The 14,667-nt window shown below is 37.1% G+C and overlaps 1 protein-coding gene across 1 annotated transcript in view; it reads right to left on the reverse strand.

The window, feature by feature from the left end:
• Positions 1-1,239: 1,239 nt before the first annotated feature.
• The window catches only part of PTPN12 (protein tyrosine phosphatase non-receptor type 12), an 81,627-nt gene continuing 68,199 nt past the window's right edge, over positions 1,240-14,667 (reverse strand). The window contains exons 13-18 of the mRNA XM_082492009.1: positions 8,456-9,420; positions 6,489-6,566; positions 5,042-5,130; positions 4,219-4,249; positions 2,728-2,844; positions 1,240-2,122 (exon numbers count right to left, since the gene is read on the reverse strand). Of these exons, the coding sequence (XP_082348135.1) occupies positions 2,061-2,122; positions 2,728-2,844; positions 4,219-4,249; positions 5,042-5,130; positions 6,489-6,566; positions 8,456-9,420 (1,342 nt within the window). The 3' untranslated portion in view covers positions 1,240-2,060. The remainder of the gene's footprint in view (positions 2,123-2,727; positions 2,845-4,218; positions 4,250-5,041; positions 5,131-6,488; positions 6,567-8,455; positions 9,421-14,667) is intronic.

Consider the following 14,667-nt stretch of genomic DNA (forward strand, 5'->3'; position numbering starts at 1 on the left):
AGAAATATGGAAATAATCCTTAAGAAGCACATCCAAAACGTATTTGGAAATTTTCTTATTTAACAGTTGTTTCAAAAAGCTACGCTGATTTGGACTGTCCAGTGGTAATGACAGCCTGTCGTGCACTTCAGCACCGCAGGAGGTCCGTAAGAGTGAAAGTCTAAGCTAATCATCTTCAATGCAGGGGAAGGAGAACAAAGTCCAGGCCAACTTTCTTCTGCCAACAGCAAGACATTCCAGCTGTCTGAACTGTTTACAAAGAAGGAATCTAATTGATATAGTTTATCCCAAATGGCATATATCATTTATTTTTAAATGAATAATTGCAGAACTATATCCATAGGAAGTTAAGATAAGTATTTATAGTGCATACAGTTCTTTGAAAGAGCTCCCAGCTAGGCAGTCTGTCATGTGTACCAAATGCATGGTGATTAATCCACAGCCAAAGACAGTAATTGCAAGTTATGTACCTTTGGGAAGTTATAATAGAGCTGCTATCTGGGCATTAATGCTCTTTTAGCGGAGAGGCCCTCAAGGTACAAGTACTAAATCAGATGCAATGCTTCCATGGCTGAAGTTCAGATTAATAGATAGTTTCACTACCTAAAATAAACATTTTTCCTCTAAGCATTCTTATTCATTTCTCTGGCGTTATTGTTAGCCAGAACTTTTACAGATGTTACTAAAAATAAGGTCCTGAGGGTCACTATTTTGTTCAAGTACGAGATCTATAAACTAAGCCAGACTGCCATCCTTCACTCTACTTTAGTGAGGGATGCTTCTGAACACAGTTTTTTTTCCCTAAGAGTAAAAACACCCATAGTGAGATTTTGACTTTCTTTAATTTAAAGATTGTATTACAGAAAAGTTTAAGTAATGAATCCTTATAAGGATTAACTCTTGACATAATATATTGCCAAGATACAGTGTAGCTGCAAGGGCTCTATGTGAACCTTCATATAAGTTGCTTTCTTACATACACAGTCGCTGAACAACAAAAATGGTATTACCATTTATAAGAGAAGACAGCGGTATTTAAACAGTCCAGTGTGTTCTGGTTTTCCCAAATTAGAAACACGCCATATTAAAACTGTAAACCCCTATTATACCGAAAGTTGAGAGAGATGAATTTTCTAAAGATTGCAACTGATGAAACATTAAAATGAAAACTAAGGAGTGTTGATTATGTAGAATGGTTTCTCTTTTACTGGCAGGTCAAATATACTAGAAACGTACAAATATTTTTGATAATCTAATTCCAGATGAACTCAAAACACTGAAGTAACATACACAGGCTAAGAGAATTCAATACTGTTCCAAGGCACTTACTGAATCTCCATGACTAGATGAAAACCAGAACAAATTAGGTCTGACAATTAAACAGTATATAATATAAAAATAACCTTTTGCTTACAATTTACAAAATGTATTACAATCTTTATCTCTGCTAACCTGTAATTCTGGCTGTGTGTGTCCAGCAATTTTTGTAAAAAACCCCAGAAACTATTTTCTAAAACTTCAGGGCAAATAATTTACAAATAAGGTACACAAAAATTTAGATCATGCAGAGATTTCTTACATCTTCTGTTAATATTTTATGATTGCAACTTTATCAAATTATATACTTACTTGCCCTGTACATATACAAAATAATGCATACATGGTAATCAAACGTTAGCAAAAAGTAGTCCATAAACACAATCTGTCGAAAGTATTACTATATTAACATATGTCTACAAGCAGCGTGTAACAGGGTTAAAAGACATTAAGGCAATAATACTTGAAGTTACAAAATAAATCATATGTAATACTTTCTAAGTGTAATAAGGCAGGTAGATGGCCCCAGCAAAAAGTTAAGTTGTAATACTGGAATCCACTGTTGTGAACAATGTTTAAGGTTTTGCATGGGATGTACTGTAAGAGTGTACCATTTGGTAGTTAGATCTACACTGCTCTGTGTTAGTCGCCCCCCCAAAAAGTGGAATACTATTTTTCTAGTTCTCAGTGGCACTTGAGTTTTCCAGTATAATTTATTGACAGTATGTCCATTGGTTCTTGGATCATGTCCATTCTGAAGGTGGCTCTCTTGGTCCTCTGGGCTTTCCACAGCGGTTACCAAAACCTAAGGAAAGAAATTTATTTAATACTTGTGACCCCTCGGAGAATGCAGTCTCTCAGATGTTGGCAGCAGTAAGAAGGATCACTGCAAGACATACTCCAGCTCTTACGGAAGAGGTTTATTCTCAAAGCTAGAAAATTCCTTTGTAGTATTAGCAGTTCTAAAGGCACCGTCTCCATAGGAAATACAAACATGAAGAATTGGTATATAATTATAGTTCACTATTTAAACCTCACATGGAAAGTACTTCTCAGTAAATACAGTATTACAGCCTTTGTTAGCATTTCTTGATTATTTTTTCTTTTCTGTGTACCAAAGCAGTTTTCTCAGGTATTATTTCTCAAAGTTTTCAGTGCTCTACCAAAATCATATCCCATTTGACTAATTCTGTATTTTTTACACAAAAACAAAAGTGAAGACTGACTGAATTGCTCATTCTGGGAAAAACTCTTTTGGCAATGCTGAAGATATAGGCAGGCTTACTTGTTTGGGTTTTGCACCTCAGGGAGTTGGAGGGAGATAGTAGTAGCAGCTATCTAAACTAGTAATGTTAGTGAATCTTCTGTTTAAGTTATCTAGTGATTATGTTTTGAAATAATTGTAATTACCAATATCTGTTACTTCTGCAGGAAATTCTGAAATTTGACCTCTTGTATCAGTGGAACCAGGAAAAGAAATCTGAGGTAAAACATCAGTTGGTGTTTTTTTGCTTCTTTCAGGATGATCTGGAAAAGATACACACCTCCCTTACTGTAACACTCATTTAGTCAGCACTGTGTGAACTCTATTTTTAAGAACAGTTCAGTTGAAAACAGAACTTGCATCAAATAGCCTTTACAAAAATAAAAGATTTAAAAGCCAATTTCTCATTTCTTAAAAAAACATACTTCAAAATTGTTTATGAAGCAGATGTTCAATGACAGTGACACATTCCTGTTTGCCAAATATGGATATTTTTTTTTCCAAAGGTTGTATGGATATTTAAAATCCCATGTAGCACCTATTTATAGCAAGAGCTCACAGTACCATATAATATACCATCAATATAAATGCATCTGTTCATGTTCTTCTTAAGCACCTTTAGCTTAGAAAGACATGATAAGTAACTGTGTTGCATTATTTGTATAATCATCCTATTAGTAAATCTGCAATATCTCTGAAAATTGATTTATTTTAAAGAAGTCTACCAGGTATTTAACATGCAGCTCCAAATGGACTGTGCAAGCCCGTTCAAGTATAGGCAGAGGATACATGCCAGATCTAAGCTTACAGCTGAAGCTGCAAGCTGGATGCTGCGAAGTTAAACATCAGCTGATAGACTACAATGCTTACTGAAGCCTTTTCAGAAAATCAAAAGTTAAAGACTTTGGTAAATATGCAACAGACATACATATACACGTATATATACACACACACACCCCCCGCTGAACATATTTCAGGTTTACTCCTGTCTTAATGAAATTAAAGAAATTAATTCACCAACTTTTACAATTTCTATTGCAGTATCATGGGAAGGTTCTAATTAAGCTGAAAAAATATTTGTATTACAATACTCATTAAAATTCAGTATTTTTGTCTTCATCATACCCAAAGTTCAGCATCGTTTTTTAAACTAGACTTGTAATTTTCTTTGTCAGAAAACCTTAGAAGCTTTAAAAACAGAAGGCCTTTTCAGAAATGCCAGTGTTTTGACAATATACTTAGATATCTTCAGAGCAAAAACCAAGTTCAGACAAATTTTTGTTCAGTAGGAAAAATGTATTCTGATGTAAGAGATGGGCTGGTTGCAAGACTACTGTAATTTTTAGAGATTTGCCAATGAAATGAAAGCACTGTGGGTCAGAAGTAGCTTTCGAAGCAATCATATGTACAGGTTTATTTTAAAGCTAGATCATGAAATATTTGTGAATTTCCAGGAGAAAAATTTCTCCCTGGTAGTTTCTAATCTTCTAATAAAAATACTCCCAAAACACTTTATCACTTGAAATGGTTAGGTTACTAGAACTTTCCACTCTTATAGGATTACTGGACAGATTAAGTGGAAATAACATTCCTTTTCATATTTAAAAAAAAAAAAAAAAATCTTTTCTATCGCTTACCAGGTAGTAAAGGTGAAGTTGTTTTCAAACCCTGTTAATGAGAAATAAATAAAGTTTTTGTTGAATTACAAATTATTTGCAAAATTAGGTAGTTTAGTTCCCATACTTAATTCACAGTCCCTGAAAATTCACGTCTATATTTTTTCTAAAATTTTTTAGTAGTGTGTAAAGGTGGCTGTAAAGTGTATTGGGGGTGCATGAAAAAAAAAAAGGCATGAGTATAAAGAGGATTTCGATGCTTTTGAAATTTTGCCAGCTGTTTATGCTAGATGACTTTGAGCAACTAGTAGCCTGATGTGAAAAGTGAAATCTGATGGACAGAAAAGGGTTTGTTTAAATTAAATCTAGATATAAAGAAAAACTTTATCAGGCAGTGAAACAGGTTGCCCCCAGAGGATATGAAGTCTCCATCTCTGGAGGTTTTCAAGACCCAACTGGATACAGCCCTGAGCAGCCTGGTCAGAGTCCTTCAGACCTCATGTAGCAGGTTAGGCTGCAGACTGCAATTCTCCTCCGGCTTGAATTAGCCTATGACAGACAGCAAGCTCCATAAAAGCAGCATATTCACACTCCTAAAGCCATAATTTAAGGTATAATAAGGATGACTTTCAAAAGTATTGCTGAACTTAGAAAACCAGATAGTTTTCCTGGAAAGAAGACATGCTCTTAACACATCAGTTCAGCAGCTCAGGCAGAGGAAAAACTGGGTAGTTGTAGATGATCAACAGCTGTAACCTTTCACAAGTATGCATTTTGCTTTTTGTCATAGCTCCCAACCAAACTAGAAATGACTGATTAGTACAGACTTGTCTCCTATACTTACTGTAGAGACTGACTGTTCAAGGAGATGCTGATCACGTAATATGCTCCACTCGGACTGTGCAATCATAACTGGCTTTGGCAAGGGTGTGCCTAGGAAAAATTAAATCAAATGGCATACGTGAGTTCTCTCCATGATGTGACATTAGAACACAGCATAAGAAACATGCTACAAAGCAAATTTTTTAAATTAAATGCTTGTAAAAACATGGATCTCTCTTTACATGAAGAGCTTTCAAGATAAGGGAAGACTCCACAATATAATTTAAAACACAAGACTGCAGTGTTTGCATTGTGGACGTCCATTTCTTTCATTTGGGGGTGCCTAAGAATAGGAGAATTAGCTTCTTTTTCAATAAAGTTTTAAAAAATTTGTTATACCGGCTGTGCAATAATAGTAGATCTGAAAAAGACATACTAAGTAAAGAGAAGACACTAGTCAGGACAGCCATACCTGTCCTTTACTGACATCGTGCAAAACCACAATCAAAATTGAAGTGGTTTTAGTGACTCCAGTCCCCAAAAGACTTTTTTTTTCTTTAAAATAAATAAATAAAAAAAAATTAAAAAAAGCTTTGTTTCTCTTGTTCTCACAGAAAAGAAGCAAGTCCACAATATCCAAAGAAAAAAAAAAAATCACTTTGACTCTGAACTTCCTATGCTTATGATGCTCAAGGGACAAATTTACAAAACTTCAATGTTTTTATGCTGAAAATATCTGTATTCACTACTGTGGTCAAAAATTTTTGAAAGTTTCAAAACATGACACTAAACAAAAGCCACAGTAAATAACTACACCGCAGTAAGTTTTTTGGAAGATACCAAATATCAGCCTAATTGATCATTTCAATTAATTTTTTTTTATTCTGCTACTACTGGCTTGATGAATGAAATATGAAGATATAAGCACATCATTTGTAAGTGTCAGTTTTCTTTTCCAGTTACCCTTTTGATACAAAGGACAAACTGTTAAACTTAAATAAACTAGGCTTAATCACTAGATGCAGTGCAGTATGAAATGTCATCATCTTTCCTTTGCCCAGGAAAGGAGAATCAGATAAGCACTATTCATGTGTTTTCCCATTCCCTACCTGGGAGCAGCAGGAAACTACTTAAAATAGCCGGGGAATCCCCTGACTATTGCATTTCCCCGCTGTATCTCATTTCCATACCCTTCAGATTGAAAACCAGCTCCACTAAAATCAATATTGAAGTCTCCAACATACTTAAATATCATGTAACAGCACGCTTAGTCAGAAGTGAGAAATAATTTGACTGTGTTCAAGGGCTTGTGAAAGTTAAACCTCAAAATAAGCCATTACACATGCTAGATTTCATTCCATTTTACAGTTTGCTCCAACACTTTAACCAAAAAGCAGGGGCATTCAAATAGAATACTGAAATGCATTTCACATTTTATCACAAATTATCACAAAGCATTAAAAACTCACTCTGTTCACTTGCTAATACAAATGATTCTGGTGTTCTTTCTGGGAGCGGGGGAGAGGAATCTTCACTAGTATCAGCATCTAAATCAAATATGACATTTAAATAAGTTAAAAAACAGACTTAAATTTTCCTCCTAGATTTTTAGAAGTTGATCTTTTGGGATGTGAGATCATCCTAAACTTGGTATGAAATTTAAAGCAAAAGGAAAATTTGCTCTAAATGTTATAAACCATTTTGTTTTACAATGCTGACGCCTTGGGAGTAACTCCATGCTAACAACACTATCTTCATATTAAGGGTTGTATGTGATGGAAGAAAGAAAAGCAGAATACATTTTCAGTCTGAATCGTTTGAAGAAAAAAAACCTCAGCAACTGCAATGAAGACTTCTTCATTCTTTCAGCAGCACAATATAAGCAGAATTAAACAGTCTGCACTGCAGCGGTATCATTTGCTTCTTGAACAAGTAACTTGCCAATAACTGTAGCCGTAGTAGTTACTGTAATTTAATTGCAGTTCATTACATGTCTATTTGCAGGCACTGCAGGTAAGAGTTAAGCTCATTACAACACGTTGGCTTCTTGAACTCTTCTGCAGATACTGGTAACTACACACAGTTGGTGCCTACCAACTGAACCACTGATGAAGCTCCCAAACCATGATAAGAGGCATGTTAAAAAAAAACATACGAGCTCTTCAGCTGTGCTTAAGACAGTAACTTACTGCTGATGAGCAGCAATTTTTATTTTTTTCTTAAGTGGCTCTAGCCATACTTACTTCCACAGTCGATACAGCACAGCTACATTACACGGTGCAAGGACATTAGGCAACATTGCTTTTCAGGCCTGCACCATGCGACAGTAAGTTCTAGGGAAGCCCCACATTAGCCGCTTCTCCAAAGCCCCAAGTCTCAGTTTTGCTTCCCAAGTCCACCTCGGGGGGGCCACCCAGGCTGGCTCCCACACCACCAATATAAACTAGTTAAACAGTCTAGTGCAAGGTTTATTAGCGAGAAGGGTAAATAGGAGCCAAAGGAGATGGCTACTGTTGCTGCCAGTAACACGTCCTGTCCCCAGTCTGTTCCCTCTTGCCTCTCAGGAGTGTACTACACAAGTTGTTCTGGCAACAAAAGCCCTACTCCTGCTCATTCAGGAATCTGGAGTAGAAATTAAAGGTTTAAAGCAATTCAAAGTAGCTGCTGCCGTGGGAAGTCTCATCTGATAACTGTATTCTACACAGGAGTCAGAAAAAGAAGACAACATGTTTCAACTAATGAAGCCACAGAGCTTGCCCTGCCAACATGCCAGCAGCAGGGACAGGAGCTCCATCACATGTTACAAGCCACTGTGTTGAAAGTGACTTCTCCAAGACCCGCTCCATCTCAAGTTTACTATACAGCATAAGAAAGCCTTCATCTATTAAAATAGTCTCAGTAAAATCAGCAAATAAAGACGCTATGGAGTATGCACTAACTGAAAATGAGTTTTTTGGGTTTGGGGTTTTTTTTTTTTGGTTGTTGTGGGGTGGTTGTTGTTTTGGGTTTTCTTAACCTCAGGGTACAACTACTTTTCACTTCATTTGAATTAAAAAGAGGATGTGATAATGCAGTAAGATCACGCACACCAACAGTTATGGTGAAGCAAGAGTGCTGGTAAATTCACATAAAGCTTCATTGATGATTCCACCCACATCCCCAGCTTCAGACAGAAGAGTCCTCAGCAAGTATGAGAATGAAAAAGCCACCACAAAACATAGTTTAGGAGAACTGGTGCAAAGCGATCTAACCCTTGTAACAGATATAGCTCACATGCAAACCGAAAATTGGAAGAGTTGCGCCCTTTCTGAAGCTGCCATACTGCACTGTTTAAATTTACATTTAGAAAATTGCATTGTAAAGCAATTTATGTTGTCCAACTCTACAGATGCAACCAGCTTAAAGAGTAGCATTTCTGAACCACAATGAAGCCTACCTTTGCCATATTCAGAACATGTTACAGCTGTTAAGTCTTGCCTAGCAATAGACATTGGCAATACTTTTCTGGCAGAAACGTTTTCGGTATTAGTGGCAGCAGAAACTGTGGCACTTGCGGTTGAAACATTAGATGCGCTTTTGCTCACGGCTCCATCAAAGTTCATCTCATCTGTGTCAGAATCATCTGAATGAAGAGGATTAGTAAAACAGAGGGGTGCTCGAACAGAAATAGTAGTATGATCAACATTATCACTGGAAGGATGTTCAACTGTGGTGTTTGATACCAGAGAGAGAGTTTTAACACCATGACATAAGATGTCTGAAGACATGTCTTCAGACACTGACGTACGCAGTGCATTTTCAGGCCCATGCAGTGACCACGTGGCATGTCCCTTTTCTGTCAGAGGCAGACGATCTGGTCTTGGTGGAGTATCAGAAACCTGCTGACTCTGCAGGCTTTCCGGTGAAGGTATTAAGGCTGTACTAGACTGTGGCACGCTGCATTCCATACACGAGTTTTGAGAAGCATCTACAAATGAATCCCCTGAAATCTGTTCCTGTGGCTTAAAGCTCTTATCAATTACACAGGTTGACACAGGCTTTATTTTAATTGCATGTCCCCTGTTCAACAGGGAGTTCCCGTCAAAGCTTCGCGGTCCCTCCTGAAGAGGCACCTTCTTGATTTCAAAACTTAAGTTGCGCTCCAGCCTTTTCTCTGCCCGTTCACTGGGTTCATTCTTCCCTGAATGTTCTGTTGACTTATTGTAATTCTCGTTGAGGTCTGTCGAATGCTCCGACGAAACCATGTGCAAAACTGGCTTTGGATGGTATCTATCATTGTCCTGCCACACAGTAGTGACTGTTGGATAAGCTGATGGGGGAGATGGTGTTAAGATTGGTGGTACTGGCTGAGGCTCTGGAGGTTGCAAGATTTCTTCTTTAGCGTCTCCTTCTACAAGGCAACTGCAAAAAAACCAAAACCACAATTGCGTAAGTCTTCTGTATTTTGACAATATTTTAGATATCTATTCATCTATCTCTGCAGTAGTAATGCTTTCATACCAATATTTAACTGCAAGCAGCACTGCATACAGACAATGGATATAAAAAGTGACTAATACGGTAGGCAAGAACTAAGTCAACACACTCAAAATGTCTTTCAGAATATCAGTAAGACATGCATTCAGGCCACAAGTAATCCTCATTGATAGTTCAAAGATTGCTCGCATCCTTTCCCAGAAGCACTTTTTTTTTTTCAAAGATTCTGTAAGAAAGGCCCTCTTGTGGCAGGATTTCAGTACTTTTTTGCTTTTTTCTTTCTTAAGAAGGTCTTAGAGGAACTAGACGCACAGAATTCAGATTTCAATAAAGCCAAGAAAAATTTGTTTAAAAAAACCCCCTACAGCCTGCTTAATACAAAATATCTTCCTTTATTTTTATTTTTCTGCACATACTCAGGACAACACATTATATTTATATTTGAGTATTTAACAGTTTCTCCATTGTTGTAAGGCTAATGATGCAGACCAAATTTAGCTGATGAGGTTACACACTGTATAAAACCCACTTACAGTAGAATATATGACCCAAATTACAGTGCATATTAGGGAGACCACACACTTAGTATTACAGCTTATCTTAAGCTACTCAAAAGGAGAAGCTCTTCAGGCATACAGTCAATTTACTTTCAGATTAGACATAGAATATTTGACTGAAAACATTTTGCACAACTGACTAAGGTCTTGTCTACAAACAGGCATTAGGCATTTTCATTCAGAGCCTTTGAAAATATTTCTTTTCATTATGTAAGACTAGTAACGGAGTGATAATTGGGGTGCAAAATAAATGGGTGACAAGAACAGAAACATGATGAAATAATTTAAAGAAATTATACTTTCAATCCTCACAGGTAAATCAAAGCACAATGGACTATGGTTTGCAAAGGAGTGCGATTTGGCCATGTGCTTGAGTGGCAAAACCAACCTATTTTAAGTACAAAGCTCAGATCACTTCCTGCTGTTGGCAGAGACATCCTCCATGGAAAGTAATAAACCCTCTATACAGGCCAGCACATAATGTCCAAGAGAGTAATACTTAGAAGACAGAGGCTCCCATCCCCCCCATGTTAGGGGAACAAACAGTTCCCAGGGTCAGAGAGTCTTTACTGACAAGTTCAGGTGGTCCCAGCACCCAAATAATCTTGAACAAGCAGGAGTCAGCCGAATCCTTGTATAGTTTTAGTTTTTTGGGATAGTCTATATCAGAGGTACCATAAATCACCCAAATCCAGCCCTGCAGCAGAAGACTTGGAACCTTCCCATGGAGATAAGGTTGTAGCAGGTAGGGGTAGTAGTTAATCATACATTAGTAACTCAGGTGAAGAATGAGAATGAAAAAGTATTTGTATTTTAGTGACTTGACAGAAATCTTGACTTGAGAGAAATCTCGACTTGAGAGAAATCTCATAATGAGCCATCAGCTACATAATGAAACCACACCTTCAGAGATTGTAAGTGAAGTCTGGTATCCAAATACAGGTTGCCATTCAACATGGAACAGTCAGAAAGCATCCAACTCTACCACTGTCCGTCTTGCTCCTGCAAATCTTTCACAGAGGAAGCCCAGTCTGAAATAAGAAGGCTAACACAGGCCTAATAAATTTCAGCAGCTCCAGAGGAGCTCGAAGAAATCTCAGCTGGATCATCACAGTCAGTCAACACATGTAATATGATCAGAAATAAGAGGCACGTCTTTCAAACCCTTTTTAATCAGACAAGTACCTAGACACAGAAAGGCTGTCACTACTGCCAAAACATTAACAAGACTGTTAAGAGCCACAGACAGACAAGACCAAAGAAAAGGCTTGCTATTAATATCACATCTCAGCTGACTATAAAAATAAATACTTCACAACAGACATTCTGAAATTTGATAAACGAACCACTTCACTCTCAAGACTGACAAAGGCTAGCATCAGTCTCCTGCACTTGTGAATTAAAGCATTTGGCTTTCCAGGACAAGTCTCCATCTTCCTCTTGTTGCTCCTATTAAGTCTGAAAAAGCCTTTTTACTTAAGAAAACATGGGCTGGTATATAGCTCTGTAGGCCAAAGAATTTTCCACCTTCTCAACTAACATTAATAAGAAAGTATTAATTTAAAAAAAAAAAAACAAAAACAAAAACAACAAACAAGTAAAAAGGCTTATAAGAACAATGCAGAGTGCCAAGTTGCACTCCACATCCTTTCGGTATTGCATTATACCACATTCCATGGTGAGGTTTCTTCTCATACTGCTCACATATGCCAATCTATCTTTGCTAGACAGCAAGAGTAAAAATGATTCAAATCTTTATCGTATTTTCAAAAAGGTTACTGGAGAGCAGAGCAGACAAATAAAAAAAATTCAACAGCTAGAAAACTGAGCTGCTACCTCTTCTGCAAGGGTATTAAGTCAAACACAGAAAAGCGTTGAATATCAAACATGCTGTTTGCGTTACACTGGAATAAAGCCAACAGCTGGCTTGCTTTTAAGACTTATAGGGAATAGGGCTAAAGACCACATAATGGCACAAGAACTCACTGCCTATTCACGAGTGAAAGGCATCAGACAGGCTCTTGTTATTTGTCTGCATGTCACATCACAAACAAAATCAAAGCAATGCTATTAGGTCCCCTTCTTGCAAGCAAGGCCTAAAAAGGACTGAGCCAGTGCAAGCTCTTGAGACTGTCATAACCTATATTAAAAAAAAAAAAAAAAAATCAAATAAATAGGAGACTGCCTTACACTTGAATCTTCTATAATATAGAAAGTGTACCTGTCTTGAGACAGATGACAGCATGAGTTTCATCCTTGTGCTTTTATTAGCACCAAGCTCTAGCAGTACGGGACGGATAACCAAAATCTTTATACAAGGGATTCCAAACTGAAGAGAATTATTTGGATTTTCAGTTTATGAACATCCATACCCACCAAAGTACTGCAAGCTTCCCAGCTTCCAAATGATCTACAAGTTACTATATCTTTGTACCTGCAAAACCCCAGATCCCCCTGCGGTTGTCCCACGTGCTTTCTTCCATTCTCTGCCTGTCTGACTCCTGTCACGAAGGGCTGGGCATCAAATTCCTTCTCTTCCTCCCCAACATGTGCTTGGATACGGCTATATTGCTTTACATTAAGACAGGAAGAATCCAGAGCACATCCAAACAACCTAAAAGTAATTTGGGAACTGTTTTTGCCTTTAGACGTTCTTGAAAAATGAAAAAGCTCAAGAATAAGTTGTTTGCTTGAATCAGTAAAGATAAGCTGATCAAAAAAAAAACCACAAAAACCAAAAGCAAGTCAGTCTTGCTCCAACTTAATAAGCACTAAGGAGAACAGGAGAATTTGCCTTGGATTCCTCTCTATTCCAGGGTGGAGACAAAGGGAGTTCACTTGCATAAATGGTTACATGCCCCCATTACTAGCAGTGATGCTCATCAGTAATCTCCACTAAATCCTCCTACTGAAAATGAGGTTTTTTCCTTATTGACCTCATTTTCCTGACCCAGAGTCATACATGCAATCAGCAAAACTAATTTCTTATCTGGTACAGACATACCATTAAGCATTACAATTAGCTAAAGAAGCAAGTTAGCATTAAACTAGATATGACAAGATTATAGGCCCATAATACCGGTCAAAATTCATGAAGTTCTTCACTGATTACTGTTTAATGAAATCACTCTTCCATTTGATTCACTAGTGAACAGAACTTCACATATATACAAACAGCCCCCCTTAGAGGTATGTGTAGAACTGATGATACAGGAAAATTCTGCACAAGTCAGCAACCCAAAAGTTGATTAATCATCTTCCTCACACACAGCTGAACAGAGCTATTAAAATAGTCCCCATTATACTTGAAGTTTCATTCCTTCACTCTTAAATGAGAGCTTACAATGATCAAATGAGAAATTCTCTATCAAAATCATTCTTTATTGTATTAATATTGAAGACCCATGCTCAGAAAATGAGATGCCCAAATAATGTTCTGACCTATTTTTTTTTTAAAAGGAAATAGATGCCACCAAGGATTTCATGGTTTTCTCTGAATATATTTTTTCCATTTTACTGATGTCACAGTATTATTATTTCACATGTTCTGCATTACAAATAATGTTTTTTGTTTCTTTTCACAAAGCAGAAATATTAGGATATATATACCTTTAAAAGGTCTCTGTTCGGCAGTAGCTTTTTCCAAAACTCTTGCCAGAAAATCTTGGGCATTTTGGGCTGCTGCATAATGCTTTCTTTGGGCACTTCCTCCAACAGCTGTGCTCTATAGACACTTCTCCCCCCAGAGGCAGAAAATTATCTGAAGATGAACTACTAATATTATTCCAAACAACAGGAGACAGTATAGTAAAAACAGCTTGACTTAAGCTACCAGGAAATTAATAGAAAGCTCATGAAAGAGGATATTGAGACAGAAGAGTCAGTGAACCAAAGAATGCCAAACCGTTTGAGAAAGAGAAATAAGCTTTCCTGGATTAGACCTTTAAATTAACCCTGCATTGCTTTTATATATTGCAAAAGCAAGCATTTCTCAAGTACATTTGTAAAATCACACTGTGCGACCAAAAATAGAGAGCCTTGTCATAACTCAGCCTTAACAGTGTCTCTTCAGATACAACTGCTACCAATTACCTTGTAATTCCACTACCTCGGCAACTCCTTACACATAACTGTATAAGGCATTTCCCTAGGTGATCAAGGCAGCTTTTTCATACCCTTTTATTGCCACACAACCCGAGCAGCCAATGCAGTGCCTTAGTGCCAAACACCTCAAAGTCAATGGCTTCTCAGCTGTAAGATAAGCCGTGCATTAGGCAATGATATTTAATTATTTTTCATAATAGAAATTAATTATAATTTGTCAAAAGCACAATAATTTAAAAAAACCAAACACAACAAAACAAACCCAACCCTCCCACAACTTTCCACCAGAAATGTACACACGGGAAACAAACCCAAAACCAAAACAAAGCAATGGCAACACTATTTTTGCTTTTTCTGCAACATATTCTAAATTTTTTAGAGTGTTTTAAAATATAAGCCATTCTAGCCTCCATGGAAAGCGCTATATTATTAAAACAGGGTACCATAGGCTTAGATTTAAATTAAACTTGGCCAGCATTCAAAAGGAAAAAAACCCTTAAGTAATCCATGG

The sequence above is a fragment of the Vanellus vanellus genome, assembly GCF_965231255.1.
Source record: "Vanellus vanellus genome assembly, chromosome: 1".
Taxonomy (NCBI): domain Eukaryota; kingdom Metazoa; phylum Chordata; class Aves; order Charadriiformes; family Charadriidae; genus Vanellus; species Vanellus vanellus.